This window comes from Macaca thibetana, chromosome 11 (assembly GCF_024542745.1).
Source record: "Macaca thibetana thibetana isolate TM-01 chromosome 11, ASM2454274v1, whole genome shotgun sequence".
Lineage (NCBI taxonomy): Eukaryota > Metazoa > Chordata > Mammalia > Primates > Cercopithecidae > Macaca > Macaca thibetana.
This window is the reverse complement of record NC_065588.1, coordinates 7,559,532-7,579,275: the sequence shown is the minus strand read 5'-3', so window position 1 is coordinate 7,579,275 and position 19,744 is coordinate 7,559,532. Positions and strand designations below refer to the sequence as shown.

General features: G+C 36.6%; 1 protein-coding gene across 2 annotated transcripts in view; it reads left to right on the top strand.

Moving 5' to 3' along the window:
- CD163L1 (CD163 molecule like 1) overlaps window positions 1-19,744 on the top strand; it is an 82,304-nt gene that overhangs the window by 30,552 nt on the left and 32,008 nt on the right. For both annotated transcript variants that reach the window (XM_050749516.1, XM_050749515.1), the window contains 3 exons: window positions 776-1,096; window positions 6,417-6,737; window positions 8,618-8,938. In XM_050749516.1, the coding sequence (XP_050605473.1) occupies window positions 776-1,096; window positions 6,417-6,737; window positions 8,618-8,938 (963 nt within the window). The remainder of the gene's footprint in view (window positions 1-775; window positions 1,097-6,416; window positions 6,738-8,617; window positions 8,939-19,744) is intronic.

Genomic DNA, 19,744 nt, shown 5'->3' with positions numbered 1-19,744 from the left:
ATGATGTATGAAAAGCTTGAATAATGGGAGGAGATGAGGCATAGAAATTATATCTTCTTTCCTCAATTATTTCAAGAAAAATTCTCCACATTTTTACTTTCTTGGGGTTATTTAACATATTTATTTGTATGCATGAAAAAGCAGAGTCACAGGGACACAAAGAAGTCACGTGATGTACATGCTGACAGAGCGAAAACACACAGTTCCTTCAAAAATTACCACTGAACAAATTTCATTTCCTACGGCAAATATGTTTAATAAGCAAAGGCTTGCTTCTTCATAGAAAACAGTATGAGAAAGAACATGTTTCTATTTAAATCCAAGAGAGATTTTTTCCTAATTGCACATTCTTTTTGTCCCTTTTCTTTCTGAAGTTACTGAAAGGCAAGTATTTCCCAACACTTTATTTTATTTTATGGTGTTAAAAATAATCACTCTAATATTTTGAAAATTAATGTAATTAATGGCATATAGGATTCTAAGGCTTTTTATTGTAATGTTTAGTTTCTTAAATTTTAGCAAGGCTAAAGCAAGGTTCTTAGGATTCTAATTTCAATGTTCATATTTAAAAGAAGATTGTTGTCATAAAGACCGACAAGTACTTTAGCATTGAAGTCTTCTTGTTGAAATTTTGAAACAAAATGCATTTCCAGTCTTTACTTTTCTCAGTATGTGAAGGATACATCTAATCTTCACATGGGGAGGTTGGAGGAGAGGGATGCTGATGATATTGTCCCAAATCCAATTCAGACGTTTCTCTGTGACTTCATCCTAGATGGAGCAGATTTGGAACTGCGACTAGCAGATGGAAGTGACAATTGTTCAGGGAGAGTAGAGGTGAGAATCCATGAACAGTGGTGGACAATATGTGACCAGAACTGGAAGAATGAACAAGCTCTTGTGGTTTGTAAGCAGCTAGGATGTCCGTTTAGTGTCTTTGGCAGTCGTCGTGCTAAACCTAGTAATGAAGCTAGAGACATTTGGATAAACAGCATATCTTGCACTGGGAATGAGTCATCTCTCTGGGACTGCATATATGATGGAAAAGCAAAGCGAACATGCTTCCGAAGATCAGATGCTGGAGTAATTTGTTCTGGTAAGGTTCAAAGATCATGAGAGAGTGCACATTTGAATTTTTAGAAATAATTTGTTGGGAGGTTAGAAGCACTTAGTAGCTTGATAAAAAGGTTTTTTGGTCCTTAAAAAAACCGCAAAGTACTCTTAAGCAGCACAAATACCTTTTCAAATGCACATTGTAAAAAGTTTCTCCTCACTAGCAGTCTCTCCTGAAATCAGACACAGCTGGTACCACTGCGTGAGTATAATCTGTATCTCTAAAATAACTGGGAAAACTCTCTTCATATTAAACTAATGAGTTGTACTAGTTTACAGTTTTCTTAACAGTTTTTCTGCTGCTTTTTAAGTTTTTTATTTAATAATATACATTGTTTATTTCTGATTATAAATTAAGGCTTATTATAGAGAATTAGGAATATATACAAATCCAAATAGCTGATATAGATATATTTATATACATATGTTGATATGATGTGTAATTCTGTAAGAATCTAGAATATCATTAGTAGAATTGAAAACAAAGAAAATCTGTGTGTATAATACTTATGAATTATTTTAAGTATAAAACATTTCCAAGACCTTCTAAACAGAAAAAACAGGTTAGATATTTAAAAAACAAAGCTAGGTGCAGTGGCTCATACCTGTAACACAGGAAGATCACTTGAGGCCAAGATTCACAATCAACTTGGGTAATATAGCAAGACTCCCTCTGAAAAAAATTTAAAAATTATCTGGGTGTGGTGGCACATGCCTGTGGTCCTAGCTACTCAGTAGGCTAAGGCAGGAGGATTGCTTGATCCCAGAAATTCAAGGCTGCAGTGAGCCATGATTGGGTCACTGCACTCCAGCTGGGGCAACAGAGTCAGATCTCATCTTGTAAAAAAAAAAAAAATGAAATAAATAAATAAAATCCAGTCATCATTATTCTCTGTGGCACTTTATGAAGGGAAAAAAAAGGAATATCTAGAGAGTCCTAAGTGGGAGGGGGCACAGGTGTCAGGGGAGTATTGTGAGCCTACATAACCATTTCCAATGATGCTATTTACATGAGAGTATACCTAGATAGTCCTGTTATTTATTGATATCCTAAAAGCCTGATAGATGATAGATATAGGATAAATGAAGAATGATGTTCTTGTAAATGAAACACACACACATACCTTGTATGTGGATGGAAGGATAGAAATATAGATAATGCAACTTCTTATTTTGTATCTTGTCTCTCACTTGCTATAACATTTGCATTTTCCCACACCCTTAAACTAATTTTTTTTTTTTTTTTGAGACTGAGTCTTGCTCTGTGCCCGGGCTGGAGTGCAGTGGCCGGATCTCAGCGCACTGCAAGCTCCGCCTCCCGGGTTCACACCATTACTCCTGCCTCAGCCTCCCAAGTAGCTGGGACTACAGGCGCCCGCCACCTCGCCCAGCTAGTTTTTTGTATTTTTTAGTAGAAACGGGGTTTCACCGTATTAGCCAGGATGGTCTCGATCTCCTGACCTCGTGATCCGCCCGTCTCGGCCTCCCAAAGTGCTGGGATTACAGGCTTGAACCACCGCGCCCGGCCAAAACTAATTTCTTAAAAATTAAAATTAAAAAACTTTATGTTATTCTATCATATGAGTACAGTAAATTTAACCTGAGCTCTTTTCTTGGTGTTTAGGCTGTTGATAATTTTTCACTATTAATATTATACTAACCTGACATTCTTGAATGTACACTTACATACACCTTATATTCAAGAATGTCAGATTAGTATAATATATAATGGTATCCAGAAATTGCAGAGTGGAGTTTGGTTTATGAATCTATTTATCTATCTATTCTGTTCACATTTAATGTGATTAATTTGGTAGGCAAAGTTAACTATCAATTCTTTTGTACACATCAATTTTATTTTAGTTTTCTCTTTCTCATAGATTGATATAAAACATTATAAAAATTGCTTTTGCTTTTTGGAAACTACTTTTTCAAATTATAAACCCAGTGAAAAGGTCAAAATACAAAAAAATTAAAAGAATTTTTTAAATCCACATGCAACGCTGCCATTCATTCTTTTGTTTTTTTGTTGTTGTTGTTTATATTTCTGGATCGTGTGTGTGTGTGTACCCTTTGTGCTGAACAATATACCACAGATATATTCCACATGGCCATTACTAATCTATCTTAATGTTAAAGGCTACTTACTATATTGCATAAATGTACTATAATTTATTTAACTATCTCATCATGTTAAGTTAAAAGGTTTTCAAATTTTTATTGTTAAAAATACGATTTTTTTGATATACTGAGAAATAAATTTTTCACACTTGATTATGTAATTTGCCAAATACTTAAAAATGAAATTGTCATGTAAAACCATATGCATCTTTTTTTTAAGTCTTGGATATATATTAACAAATTATTGTCTATAAATTGTGTTTTTTTCTTCTATTCGATTTCAGTTCCCTATTATTCCACTGTATCATATTAACACTGAATGTTTTCATATTTTAGAATAACTGTTAATCTGATTTTAAAAATATAATAATATTAATGAACAGTTATTGAATATTTATAGTGTTCCAGGCAGTGTTCTATTAGTTTACATATATGGGTTCGTGGAATCCTCATGGAATCCCAGGAAGGGGGTTACTATTCTAATTTCTATTTTACAGTGAGGAAATAGAGATACTGAGAGAAAGTAACTCACCCAGGTCACTCAGCTATCAGGGCAGTAGTGAAGCTGGAGTTCAAATATGGACTGTTTTAGCTCCAAAGTCAATGCTCAAAAATCTTACTTCCTTCATAACAAATGAGTGCTTTTTCCCAATTCTTTATTAGCAACTTATTTGTATTTGTTCATGTGTTAGCATTTCTGGTTCTTTGGCCATTTTTCAGTTGTGTGAGATCTTTGTCTTCATAATGTGTAAGAACTCTGTGTATTTTACAGAGTCCCTTTATAAAATACATAGTCCCCCTCTTCTATTTCTAGAACCATCACATTTTACTTTAACTACTTTAACTAACTTTAACACATTTAACTATCGTAGCTTTCTATAGGCTAATATGTACTGAGATATATATTCCCTAAGTATTCTTATTTTTCATAAAATTCCTTGCGACTTTTTTCTTCTTATTCTTCTAAATATGGATTAAAATTAGAATTGTTTTTAAGGTAATATTAAACCTATGAATTGGTTGGGCATGGTGGCACATGCCTGTTGTCCCAGCAACTCAGGAGGCTGAGGCAGGAATATCACTTGAGCCCAGGAGATAGAGACTGTAAGGTGCTATGCTTGCACCTGTACATAGCCACTCCACTCCATCCTGGGCAATGTAGAAAAGCCCAGTCTCTTAAAATACCATATAAATATAAATTGGCTTGATTTGTGCAGAAATTATATCATTATACTATCCAGTTACCCTATACTAGAATAGGATACACTGCTTCATTTGTATATTTATTTGCATCAGGAATTTAAATTTTTTCTTTGCTTTGTTTCTATGAATTTTTATTTAGTATATCTGGAAATGATATATATTATATATACATACATCATATATCTGTTCATACACCCATACATTTAACCTACACTGAATACATTGGTTTCCATTATATCATGGAAGTACTTGGTGACATACTCAAAACTTTATGTGTAAGGATGTCCATGGCAGCGTAATTTGTGAAAATGAAAAATTAACCATAACATAAGTAACCAAGAATTGTGTCTTGATTAAATAACTTACAGAATCTCTATATCTCCATATGATGGTATCCTATGCAATTATTAAATATTATGTTTTAAAATACACACACACACATACTAGGTTGAATAGAATGTAAGATTATTATAGACACATGGAAGAGTTGTTGTACTGGATAGCAAGTAAGGAAATTGGAAGGCTTTTAGAATTTTTAAAGTGACCCATTATAAAATATTATACCTTTCCTATATCACAGTAGTACCTGCATAGCAAAATATTTCTCGGCTGCGCACGGTGGCTCATGCCTGTAACCCTGGCACTTTGGGAGGCTGAAAGGAGGTCAGGAGTTCTAGACCAGCCTGGGCAATATGGTGAAACCCTGTCTCTACTAAAACACGAAAAATAGCTGGCTGTGGTGGTGTGCGCGTGTAATCCCAGCTACTTGGGAGGCTGAGGTGGGAGGATTAAACCCTGAAGGCGAGGTTGTAGTGAACCAAGATTGTGCCACAGCACTCTAGCCTGGGTGACAGAGCGAGGCCCTGGAAAGAAAGAGAGAGAGAAAGAGAGGAAGAAAGGAAGGAAGAAAGGAAGAAAAAAGAAAGAAGAAAGAAAGAAGAAAAAGAAAGAAAGAAAAAAAAGAAGAAAGAAAGAAAGAAGAAAGAAAAAAAAGAAAGAAAGAAAAAGAAAGAAAGAAAGAGAAAGAAAGAGAGAGAAAGAAAGAAAGAAGAGGAGGAGGGAGGGGGAGGGGAGCAAGGACAGAAAGAAAAGAGAAACAAAGAAGTCAGAAAGAAAGAAAGAGAAAGAGAGAGAAAGGAGAGAGAATGAAAGAAGAGAGAGAAGAAAGAAAAAGAGAGAGAGAAAGAGAGGAGAAAGAGGAGAGAGAAAGAGAGGAGAAAGAGGAGAGAGAGAGAAAGAAAAAGAAAGAAGGAAAGAAGAAAGGAAGAAAGAAGAAAGAACTGGAGAGAGAGAAAGAATGAAAGACAGAAAAAGGAAGAAAGAAGAAAGAGGAAGAAAGGAAGAGAAAGAAAGAAAGAAAGGAAAGAAAGAAAAGAAAGAAAGAGAAAAAGAAAAAAAAGAAAGAAGAAAAGAAAGGAGGGAGGGAGGAAGGAAGGAAGCAAGGATTTTCTCAAAATTTATCAAGTGCTCTGAACACTGGAAAAATTACGAATTAAAAAGGAATTTATTTTATGAAAGGGCAGTTTCATGTACATATGCCTCCCTTTATCTTATAAAACATGGCAGGCAAACTAAAATGAAGACTATGAGGGAATGAACTTTGGTGCTGATGCTGGACTCCACTGCAGAAACCTGCCAGAGTTATCTCCTGAATTGTATCCATACCTCAAAGAACTTCTCTGCATGCTTCCACGTTGCTCATCTTATCCAAACCCATCATTCTTGGAGGCTTTATAACATTCCCCAGGCTTTACTTCGGTAAATTTGCTTTTGCTGTTTCATGCTTTAGAGACACATTCTCTCCAAAAATTGAATAAAAAATTGTCAAAAGAAAGAAAACCAAACTTTTCATCCAAAAGTATGCCTAATATGTCACCTATTAGGCAAAGCCTTATAGTGGTGAATTTAGAGAGTCTTTTCAGTCTTCTGAAAAGACCCTCTCATTTGATCTCAAATATGTGGTTTTGTCTTGCTTGCAGATAAGGCAGATCTGGACCTAAGACTTGCCGGGGCTGATAGCCCCTGTTATGGGAGATTGGAGGTGAAATACCAAGGACAGTGGGGGACTGTGTGTCATGACAGATGGAGTACGAGGAATGCAGCTGTTGTGTGTAAACGACTGGGATGTGGAAAGCCTATCCGTATGTTTGGTATAACCTATTTTAAAGAAGCATCAGGACCTATTTGGCTGGATGATGTTTCTTGCATTGGAAATGAGTCAGATATCTGGGACTGTAAACATAATGGATGGGGAAAGCATAATTGTGTACACAGAGAGGATGTGATTGTAACCTGCTCAGGTAAGACTTGTTCTTGTTTATTATTTCCTGACAAGAGAAATAGTATTCCTCATAGGAGGGGCTTCTGGGTCTATAAACTGGCTCACATCTGGGAATTGATTGAGGGGTCATGACTCTTGTCTTTAAGTTAGACTTCAGTTCACTTTACCTGGAACTCTTCCGCTTATACAGGTAAAGTAAGAAATTAGTAGACAACCCTGACCATGACCCTTTTGATCCCTTCCCCTACCAAATACAGAAGCAGTCTGGCCTTTCAACTTCATTAAGCGTAGGCCACCTTTGGGTACATGTTTCACCCAACCAGTCCAACAAACTATTAGAGCCTTTCTAACCCTTAGCTGCATCATTAAATCTAGAATCTCTGCTTAGGGCTCATATCAGTAAATTCACCCTGATCCAACTTTATGTTCCTTCCAGCATTATCTCAGATCCTTAATATTCATTCTCACATATATTCTGATACCTGTCTGTGTAAATTGGAAAAATCATGGTTGTTTGTGTGCAATTCCACATTAGACACTTTGTACCTCATGTTTTGGAGCTTGCTGGGACTTGAGTCTAGATGTAAAGAGGGCTGATGGAATGGGTGCTGAGGAGAATCAGGAGTGCCTTTCAAGGCAGTTATCTCAGGAGAGATTCAATTTCTTCAAGCAAAGTGGAATTAATATTCTCATACAGAGGTGGATGGTTGTCTCTACTGTTAAAGGAGAAACCGTAGAATTTAGGGTTTCAATGTTCCCAACCTTATCAGATCTCCCCATATTACCCCATCCCAATGTTCAGAATTCTGTTCCATCCCAATTAAATCCCTCACTTAGACAGTAGACATCTTGTGAGGTTGAGAATTCAGTACCTTACCAGGTGAAGGTTTTCAGTAATCTCAGTTCTGTGGCTATAAGAGACATGAGTTTCTTTCCAGGAAGACATAAAAACTTGCAGGTTCAGGTGGGAATTTGAATCTCTAAGTTCATTCTTTTCTTTCCCCACTTTGTCCAGTGCAATGGGGAGTAGCCAGCCAATCTCATTATACTTGTAAGTTTGACAGAAATGTCCCAGGTTAACAAATACATGTTCATTCAGAACTTTACCTCCTATGAGTATTTGATTAGGAATATCTAATGATGAGATTTTGTATATATCTATTGCCACATCATGCCATGGATTTCAGTGCCCTCTTTACTACTGGATATAGAATCATTCATGTCATTAAATTTTTGTCAGGTTAGAGAACCAATTCCAGAATCAATTTATGAATTATAGCATCAATTCGTAAAACTCATCCTTAAGATTTTGTTCCTCTAGAACCACTATTAGTACCAAAATCTGCATTATTCAGGGTTCTCCAGGAAAACAAAACCAATGGAATGTGAGCCTTTCTTCTCTGTGTGTGTGTGCGTGTGTGTGTGTGTGCACGCGCGTGTGTGTGTGCGCGCACGCGTGCATATGTATGTATGTAGAGAGAGGGAAGGAGAGAGAAAGACAGAGATTTATTTTAAGGAGTTGGTTCATCAATTTTATAAGCAATTGTGGGGACTTGTAAGTCCAAAATCTGAAGAGGAGGCCAGCAGACTGCAGAGAAGAGCTGATGTTGCAGTCTTGAATCTCAAGAAAGTGTGGAAGTAGAATTCCTTGGGGGACTTCAGTCTTTTCTCTTAAGGTCTTCAACTGATTGGATGAGGCCCACCCACATTATGGAGGATAATTGGCTATACTCAAAGTCTGCTGATTTAAAGGTTAATCACATCTGAAAAAATACCTTCACAGCACTGTCTGTTTGACTGGTGTTTGACCAAATAACTGAGTATCATAGCCCAGCCAAGTTGACATATAAAATAAACCATCACACCCATTAACTACTTGCTTCATTGTTCTTGGTGCAGGTAATGCAACATGGGGCCTGAGGCTGGCGGGTGGCAGCAACCGCTGCTCGGGAAGACTGGAGGTGTACTTTCAAGAACAGTGGGGCACAGTGTGTGATGATGGCTGGAACAGTATTGCTGCGGCTGTGGTGTGTAGCCAGCTGGACTGCCCAACTTCTATCATTGGCATGGGTCTGGGAAACACTTCCACAGGATATGGAAAAATTTGGCTCGATGACGTTTCCTGTGATGGAGATGAGTCAGATCTCTGGTCATGCAGGAACAGTGGGTGGGGAAATAATGACTGCAGTCATGGTGAAGATGTTGGAGTGATCTGTTCTGGTAAGATACCCAAACCAGGGCTTCCTTAAAAGAAACTGCCTGGGTTCTCTAACATACCTTCTACATACCTTCTTTTTTCTTAATCAGTACATTTATGACTGAGTACTCATTTCTCACTTTTTTTAGAGCTAACCATACCTCATATTCTCATTCATTTTTAATATCTTTCTATGGGATCAAACCTGTTTTCTCAAGAAATGAAACCTAATTTTCTAATATCTATCCAAATTTTCCCAAAGTTAGTTTCATCAAACCACTAGTCAATACAATTCTACAAAAAGATGTTATCCATAGTCAAATCAGTTCAGGAAAAAATAATGAGAATTCAGTTATTTATTTAAATAAATAAACCCTTATGTTGAATCACCCAATTTCTCAAAAATTGGTACCCAAGATTACTCAAATACTCATTGTTACCTGAAAGGCTTATTTATGTAAGGTCAATCCATCCCAACAGCATTAGAACAAAAATACTTCATCCAGAGGTCTGGTCTTATGGATTATATAATTTTTTTATTATTATACTTTAAGTTCTAGGGTACACGTGCACAACGTGCAGGTTTGTTACATAGGTATACGTGTGCCTTGTTGGTTTGCTGCACCCATCAACCCATCATTTACATTAGGTATTTCTCCTAATGCTATCCCTCCCCCAGTCCCCAACTGACCAACAGGTCCCAGTGGGTGATGTTCCCCACCCTGTGTCCAAGTGTTCTTATTGTTCAATTCCCACCTATGAGTGAGAACATGCGGTGTTTTGTTTTCTGTCCTTGTGACAGTTTGCTCAGAATGATGGTTTCCAGCTGCATCCATGTCCCTACAAAGGATGTGAACTCATCCTTTTTTATGAGTGCATAGTATTCCATGGTGTATATGTGCCACATTTTCTTTATCCAGTCTATCATTGATGGGCATTTGGGTTGGTTCCAAGCTTTTGCTATTCTGAACAGTGCTGCAATAAACCTACATGTGTATGTGTCTATAGTAGAATGATTTATAATCCTTTGGGTATATGCCCAGTAAAGGGATTACTGGGTCAAATGGCATTTCTGGTTTTAGGCCGCACTGTCTTCCACAATAGTTGAACTAATTTACACTCCCACCAACAGTGTAAAAGCATTCCTATTTCTCCACATCCTCTCCAGCATCTGTTTCCTGACTTTTTAATGACTGCCGTTCTAACTGGCGTGAGATGGTATCTCATTCTGGTTTTGATTGGCATTTCTTGGACGACCAGTGATGATGAGCATTTTTTCATGTGTCTGTTGGCTGCATAGATGTCTTCTTTTGAGAAGTGTCTGTCCATATCCTTTGCCCACTTTTTGATGGGGCTGTTTTTTTCTTATAAATTTCTTTAAGTTCTTTGTAGATTCTGGATATTAGCCCTTTGTCAGATGGTTAGATTGCAAAAATTTTCTCCCATTCTGTAGGTTGCCTGTTCACTCTGATGATAGTTTCTTTTGCTGTGCAGAAGCTATTTAGTTTAATTAGATCCCATTTGTCAATTTTGGCTTTTGTTGCCATTGCTTTTGGTGTTTTAGTCATGAAGTCCTTGCCCATGCCTATGTCCTGAATGGTATTGCCTAGGTTTTCTTCTAGGGTTTTTATGGTTTTATGTCTAACATTTAAGTCTTTAAGTCAATTAATTTTTGTATGAGGTGTAAGGAAGGGATCCAGTTTCAGCTTTCTACATATGGCTAGCCAGTTTTCCTAGCATCATTTATTAAATAGGGAATCCTTTCCCCATTTCTTGTTTTTGTCAGGTTTGTTAAAGATCAGATGGTTGTAGATGTGTGGTGGTATTTCTGAGGCCTCTGTTCTGTTCCATTGGTCTATATATCTGCTTTGGCACCAGTGCCATGCTGTTTTGGTTAATGTAGCCTTATAGTATAGTTTGAAGTCAGGTAGCATGATGCCTCCAGCTTTGTTCTTTTTGCTTAGGATTGTCTTGGCTATGTGGGTTTTTTGTTGTTGTTGTTGTTGTTGTTCCATATGAACTTTAAAGTAGTTTTTTCCAATTCTGTGAAGAAAGTCATTGGTAGCTTAATGGGGAAGGCATTGAATCCATAAATTACCTTGGGCAGTATGGCCATTTTCATGATATTGATTCTTCCAATCCATGAGCATGGAATGTTCTTCCATTTGTTTGTGTCCTCTTTTATTTCATTAAGCAGTGGTTTATCGTTCTCCTTGAAGAAGTCCTTCACATCCCTTGTAAGTTGGATTCGTAGGTATTATATTCTCTTTGTAGCAATTGTCAATGGGAGTTCCCTCATGATTTAGGTCTCTGTTTTTCTGTTATTTGTGTATAGGAATGCTTGCGGTTTTTGAACATTGATTTTGTATCCTGAGACTTTGCTGAAGTTGCTTATCAGTTTAAGGAGATTTTGGGCTGAGATGATGGGGTTTTCTAAATATACAATCATGTCATCTGCAAACAGGGACAATTTGACTTCCTCTTTTCCTAATTGAATACACTTTATTTCTTTCTCTTGCCTGATTGCCCTGGCCAGAACTTCCAATACTATGTTGAATAGGAGTGGTGAGAGAGAGCATCCTTGTCTTGTGCTGGTTTTCAAAGGGGATGCTTCCAGCTTTTGCCCATTCAGTATGATATTGGCTATGGGTTTGTCATAAATAGCTCTTATTATTTTGAGATGTGTTCCATCATTACCTAGTTTATTGAGAGTTTTTAGCATGAAGCAGTGTTGAATTTTGCCAAAGGCCTTTTCTGCATCTATTGAGATAATCATGTGGTTTTTGTCATTGGTTCTGTTTATGTGGATTACGTTTATTGAATTGAGTATGTTGAACCAGCCTTGCATCCCAGGGATGAAGCCAACTTGATCGTGGTGGACAGACTTTTTGTTGTGCTACTGGATTCAGTTTGCCGGTATTTTATTGAAGGTTTTCGCGTCGATGTTCATCAGGGATATTGGTTTAAAATTCTCTTTTTTTTGTTATGTCTCTGCCAGGCTTTGGTATCAGGATGATGTTGGCTGCATAAAATGAGTTAGGGAGGATTCCTTCTTTTTCTATTGATTAGATTAGTTTCAGAAGGAATGGTACCAGCCCCTCTTTTTACCTCTGGTAGAATTCGGCTGTGAATCTGTCTCTTGGATTTTTTTTTTTGGTTGGTAGGCTATTAATTATTGCCTCAATTTCAGAGCCGGGTATTGGTTTATTGAGATTCAACTTCTTCCTGGTTTAAGTCTTGGGAGGGTGTATGTGTCCAGGAATTTATCCATTTCTTCTGGATTTTCTATTTTATTTGCATAGAGGTATTTATAGTATTCTCTGATGGTAGTTTGTATTTCTGTGGGATTGGTGGTGATATTCCCTTTGTCATTTTCTATCGCATCTATTTGATTCTTCTCTCTTCTTTATTAGTTTTGCTAACGGTCTATCAACTTTGTTGATCTTTTTGAAAAACCAACTTCTGGATTCATTGATTTTTTTAAGGGTTTTTTGTGTCTCTATCTCCTTCAGTTCTGCTCTAATCTTGGTTGTTTCTTCTGCTAGCTTTTGAATTTGTTTGCTCTTGCTTCTCTAGTTCTTTTAACCGTGATATTAGGGTGTTGATTTTAGATCTTTCCTGCTTTCTCTTGTGGGCATTTAGTGCTATAAATTTCCCTCTGCACACTGCTTTAAATGTGTCCCAGAGATTCTGGTATATTGTGTCTTTTTTCTCATTGGTTTGAAAGAACATCTTTATTTTTGCCTTCATTTTGTTATTTACCCAGTAATCATTCGGGAGAATGTTGTTCAGTTTCCATGTAGTTGTGTGGGTTTGTGTGAGTTTCTTAATCCTCAGTTCTAATTTGATTGAGCTGTGGTCTGAGAGACTGTTGGTTGTGATTTCTGTTCTTTTACATTTGCTGAGGAATGCTTTACTTCCAATTATTTGGTCAATTTTAGAATAAGTGTGATCTGATGCTGAGAAGAATGTATACTCTGTTGATTTGCTGTGGAAAGTTCTGTAGATGTCTATTAGGTCTTCTTGGTGTAGAGCTGAGTTCAAGTCCTGGATATCCTTGTTAACTTTCTGTCTCGTTGATCTGTCTAATATTGACAGTGGGGTGTTAAAGTCTCCCATTAATATTGTGTGGGAGTCTAAATCTCTTGTTAGGTCTCTAAGGACTTGTTTTATGAATCTGGGTGCTCCTGTATTTTGTGCATATATATTTAGGATAGTTAGCTCTTCTTGTTGAATTGATCCCTTTACCATTATGTAATGGCCTTCTTTGTCTCTTTTGATCTTTGTTGGTGTAAAGTCTGTTTTATCAGAGACTAGGTTTGCAACCCTGGGTTTTTTTTTTGTTGTTGTTGTTGTTTTGCATTCCATTTCCATTTGCTTGTTAGATCTTCCTCCACTCCTTTATTTTAAGCCTATGTGTGTCTCTGAAGGTGATGGGTCTCCTTAATTCAGCACACTGATGGGTCTTGAGTCTTTGTTAAAGTCTTTAATCACTGATATCCTTTCTTCCACTTGATTGAATTGGCTATTGAAGCTTGTGCATGCATCACAAAGTTCTCGTGCCATGGTTTTCAGCTCCATCAGGTCATTTAAGGTCTTCTCTACACTGTTTATTCTAGTTAGCCATTCGTCTAACCTTTTTTCAAGGTTTTTAAGCTTCCTTGCCATGGGTTAGAACATGCCCCTTTAGCTCGGAGAAGTTTGTTATTACAGACCTTCTGAAGCCTACTTCTGTCAGCTCATCAAATCCATTCTCTGTCCAGCTTTGTTCCGTTGCTGGTGGGGAGCTGCGATCCTTTGGAGGAGAGGCACTCTGGTTTTTAGAATTCTCTACTTTGCTGCTCTGGTTCCTCCCCATCTTTGCAGTTTTATCTACCTTTGGTCTTTGATGTTGGTGACCTACAGATGAGGTTTTGGTATGGTTATCCTGTTTGTTGATGTTGATAGTATTCCTTTCTGTTTGTTAGTTATCCTTCTAACAGTCAGGTCCCTCAGCTGCAGGCCTGCTGGAGTTTGCTGGAGGTCCACTGAAGACCCTGTTTGCCTGGGTATCAACAGCGGAGGCTCAGTTGGAAATGCAGAAATCACCTGTCTTCTGCGTTGATCACACTGGGAGCTGCAGACTGGAGCTGTTCCTATTTGGCCGTCCTTTACATAATTTTAAAGATGTCAAGAATTGCCTTGTAGATTCCTTCTCTAAGATGAAACTTTTTATTAGACAACTGTAAAATGGTACAAAGAAAAATTTGATATACAACTACCCATGTAGTAAAATTTTTAAAAGAGTTGGATTCCCTGACTCAGATACATCATTGGTCTTTGGGCTTCCTTGTTTTCAACATATTTATTCCTTAGTCTGTACATTATTTCTAAGATGAGTGGATAAGATATTAAATTAAATTTTAAAGAATCATTAAGCTCTGATATAAATTTGAAATTTTCCTTTTAAACTTTCATAATTCTATTCTCCCTTTTAATGTAGGTAGACATAGAGTTACGATTTACAAATAGTCACAATCTTTCTTCAGAGATCTTCCAATTTGAATTTTCCTGTTGTTTTCTGGAAGCTTGTTCTTCCAATGCACTATTCTCTTTTTATTATTTTTACTGATCTATAATGTGTGTACATATTTATGGAGTACATGTGACATTTTAACTCAAGCATGGAATGCTGCATGAGTGTAAATGATCAAGTCAGGGTACTTAGGATATCCTTCTCTTCAAATATTTATCATTTCTTTGTATTGATAACATTTCACATCTTCTCTTCTAGCTATTTAAAAATATACAATATATTATTTTTAACTATAGTCACCCTACTGTGCTATTGAACATGAGAACTTACTTATTCCTTCTGTTTAACTGTATGTTTGGACCTATTAACCTCTCCTCATCCTGCCCACCCACCATACACACACCCTTCTCAGCCTCTGGTAACTATCATTTACTCTCTGTCTCCATTAGATGACTTTTTTAGCTCGCATATATGAGTAAGAACATGTGATATTTGTCTTTCTGTGCCTGGCTTATTCTGCATAACGTAATATCATCCAGGCCATCCATGTTGCTGCAAATAGTAACATTTCATTTTTAGGGGGACTGAATAGTATTCCATTGTGTGTATGTGTGTGTGTGTGTGTGTGTGTGTGTGTGTGTATATATACACACCATGTTTAATTATTCATTCATCCTTTGATGGACACTTAGGTTGATTTCATATCTTGGCTATTGTGAATAGTGCTGCAAGAAACATGGGGGTACAGTTATTCCTTTGTTTTTTAATTTTTAAAATTTTTTTTTAAATGTCTGTGGGGACATGCTAGGTATATATATTTATGGAGTACATGAGATATTCTGATACAGGTGTGCAATGAGAAATAAGCACACTGAGGAGAATAGGTTTCCATTCCCTCAAGCATTTATCCTTTGTGTTACATTCTTTACATAAAGCAATCCAGTTACATTTTTAAACTTATTTAAAAATATGCAATTAAGTTATTATTGACTATAGTCACCCAATTGTGCTATCAATAGGAGGTCTTATTCATTTTTTCTGTTTTTTTTTTTGTACCCATTCACCATCCCCACCTTCTCCCCAGCCACCCATTACCCTTCCCAGCCTCTGATAAACATCCTTCTACTCTCTATGTCCATGAGTTCAATTGTTTTGATTTTTAGATCCCAGAAATAAGTGAGAGTATGCGATGTTTGCCTTCTTGTACCTGGCTTGTTTCACTTAACATAATAGGCATAGGAAAAGGTGCTCAACATCATTGATCATCAGAGAAGTGCAAATCAAAAATACAATGAGATATCATATTACCCCAGTTAAATGGTTTATATCCAAAAGACAGGCAATAGCAAATGCTGGTGAGGATGTGGAGAAAAGGGAACACTTGAACACTGTTGATGAGAATGTAAATTAGTACAACCACTATGGGGAACAGTTTGGAGGTTCCCTGCAAAACTAAAAATTGGGCTACCATGTGATTCAGCAATCCCATTGCTGGGTATATACCCCCCAAAAGGAAATCAATATATCAAAGAGATATCTGCACTCCTATGTCTGTTGCAGCACTGTTTACAATTGCTAAGATTTGGAAGCAATCTAAGCGTCCATCAACAGATGAATGGATAAGGAAAATGTGCATATACACAAAGGAGTACTATTCAGACAAAAAAGAATGACATTCAATGATTTGCAACAATATGGAGGTATTCTTTTGGTATACTGATTTCCTTTCCTTTGGATAAATAGGATTTCTGGATCATATGATTAAGTTCTATTTTTAGTTTTTGAGAAATCTCCATATTGTTATCTTATTTTAAGAAATGTCTATTCGTAACCTTTATAACCTTTGCTTCCACCCCCGCCTTTTTTTTTTTTTTTTTTTTTTTTTTGAAACTGGATCTCACTCTGTTGTCTAGGCTAGGGTGGAGTGGCACAATCTCAGCTCACTGCAGCCTCGACCTCCAGGGCTCAAGCAATCCTGTCACCTCAGTCCCCCAAGTAGCTGGGACCACAGGCATGCACCATCATACCCAGCCAATCTTTGTAGTTTTTTGTAGAGATGGGGTTTCACTGTGTTGCCCAGGCTGGTCTCAATCTCCCCGGCTCAAGTGATCTGCCCTCCTTGGCCTCCCAAAATGCTGGAATTCTAGGCATAAGCCACCATGCCCAGCCTACCCACTTTGTAATAGGGTTGTTTGTTTTGTTTTCCTGTCAAGTTATTCAAGTTTTAAAATATTCTGGATATTAGCACTCTGTTAGATGAAGAGTTTGTTTGCAAATATTTTCTCCTATTCATCAGGTTGTCTTTTCACTCTGTTGTTTCCTTTCCTGTGTAGAAGCTTTTTAGTTTGTCTAAAAGTTTGTCTCCTTTTGGTTTTGATGCCTGTGTTTTTGAAATCTTAGCTATAAAATATTTGCCCATCAATGTCTTGGAGTATTTTCTCAATGTTTTCTTCTAGTAGTTTTATAGGTTGAGGTGTTATATTTAAGTATTTAATCCATTTTCCTTTGATTTATATGTATGGTGAGAGAGGGGTATGGTTTCATTCTTCATGTGGATATCCAGTCTTCCCAGCATCATTTGTTGAAGAGGGATCCTTCTCTCGATGTATGTTCTTGGTGCCTTTTGTCAAAAATCAGTCAACTACAAATACATGGACTTATTTCTAGGTTCTCTATTCTGTTTAATTGGTCCATGTGTCTGTTTCATACCAAATAGCAGGCTGTTTTGGTTACTGTAGCTTTGTAGTGTATTTTGAAGGTAGATAGTATGATGTGCCTCAAACTTTATTCTTCTTGCTCAGGGTTGCTGTGGTTATTCAGGTTCTGGGTAGTGTCTTAGTACATTTGCATTGCTATAAAGGAATACTTGAGGCTGGGTAATTTATAAAGAAAAGAGATTTATTTGGCTCACAGTCTTACTACTGAACAAGCATGGCATCAGCATCTGCCTCTGGTGAGGTCCTCAGGTAGCATGGCAAAAGGGGAAGGGGAGCCAACATCACATGATGAAAGAAGAGAAGGTACCAGGCTCTTTTTAACAGCCAGATATCAAGAGAACTAATAGAGTGACAACTCACTCATTACCAAAAGGATGGCCCCAAGGCAACCATGAGCAATCCACCACCAGGAGGCAAACACCACCCATTAGACCTCACCTCTGACATTGAGAATCAAATTTCAACATGAGATTTGGAGGGGTAAACATCCAAACTATATCATGTAGTATGATCATTTTAATAATATTAATTCTTCCAATCAAAAAGCATGAGGTGTCTCTTCATTTCATTTGTTTGTGTCTTCCTTAATTGCATTCATCAATGTTTTATAGTTTTCATCGTAGAAGTCTTTCACCTCCTTGGTTAAATGTATTCCTAGATATTTTATTTTATTCTTTTTTGTGGCTATTGCAAATAAGATTGCCTTCTTGGTGTCTTTCTCCGTAGTTTGTTATTGGTGTATAGAAATGTTGCTCACTTTTGTATGTTGATTTTGTATGCTGTAACTTTGCTGTATTTGTGTATTAGTTCTAAGAGATTTTTTGATGGAGTCTTAAGGTTTTTCTAAATATTCAATCATGTCATCTGCAAAGATGGACAATTTGATTTTCCCTTTTCTGATTTGGATGCCTTTTATTTCTTTCTCTTGTCTGATTGCTCTGGCTAGGACTTCTAGTACTATATTAAATAACAGTGGTGAAAGTGGGCATCCTTGTCTTTTTCCAGTTCTTATAGGTAAGACTTTCAGCTTTTCCCCATTCATTATAATGTTAGTTGTGGGCTTGTCCTATATGGCCTTTCTCATGTTGAGGTATGTTCCTTCTATGCCTAATTGAGAGTTTTTATTATGAAGGGATGTTGAATTTTTTCAAATGCTTTTTCTACATTTATTGAGATGATCATATGGTTTTTGTCATTCATTCTGTTGATATAACGTATCACTTTTATTGATTTGCATATGTTCAATCATGCTTGCATGCCTGGACTAAATCCCACTTGACCATAGTATATATATATATTTTTTTAAGTGTTGGCAGATTTGGCTTGCTGGTATTTTGTTGAGGGTTTTTATATCTATGTTCATCAAGGATATTGGCCTGTATGTTTCTCTTTCTGTTGCTTCCTTTTCTGGTTTTGGTATCAGGGTAATACTGGCCTCATAGGATGAGTTTGGAAGAATGCCCTCCTCTTTGATTTTTTGGAATAGTTTGAAAAGAATTGATGTTAGATTTTCTTTATTAGTTTGATAGAAGTCTGCAGTAAAGCCATCTAGTCCTAGGGTTTCCATTGTCTGGAGACTTTTTATTACTGATTTAATCTCATTAGTCATGACTGATCTGTTCAGGATTCCTATTTCTTCCTTGATTAATCTTGGGCAGATTGTATGTGTTCAGGAATTTATCCTTTCTTCTAGATTTACCAGTTTGTGAGTATATTGTTGCTCATACTTGTCTCTGATAATCTTTTGTGTTTCTGTGGTATCAGTTGTAATGTTTCTCTTTTAGTTTGTGATTTTTATTTGAATCTTTGCTCTTCTTTAAGCAAAAGTTTGATCTTATCTTTTCAAAAAGTCAACTTTTTGTTTCATTGATTGTATTGGTTTTTAGGCTCTATTTTGTTTAATTCTGCACTGATCTGTATTATTTCTTTCCTCCTACACATTTTGGGTTTGGTTTGGTCTTGCTTTCCTAGCGTGTTATGATGCATCATTAGATTGTTTATTTGAAATTTTCCTACCTTTTTGCTTTGTTTATTGCTATAAATTCCTTCTTAATTGTGCTATTGGTGTATCCTATAGGCTTTGGTATGTTGTGTTTCTATTTTCATTTGTTTCAAGAAATATTGTCATTTCCTTCTTAATTTCTTAATTAACTCAGTGATCATTCAGGAGCATGTTGTTTAATTTCCATGTATTTTTAGTTTCCAAAATTTACCTTGTAATTGATTTCCAATTTTGTTCCATTGTGGTCTGATAAGATACTTTATATAATTTTGATTTTTAAAAATTTGTTGAGACTTGTTTTGTGGCCTTGAATATGGTCTATTCTGGAAAACGTTTTATGTGCTGATGTAAAGAATGTATATTCTACAGCTGTTGAATGAAATAGTCTGTAAATGTCCATTAAGTACATTTGGTCTAAAGTCTAGTTTCATCTGATGTTTCTTTACTGGTTTTCTGTCTAGACGATATCTTCAATATTGAGATAAATAGTTGAAGTGTCAATTATTATTGTATTTGAGTCACTCTCCCCCTCCAGGTCTAATAATATCTGCTTTATATGTCTGAATGCTTCATTGTTGGGTGTATATGTATTTAG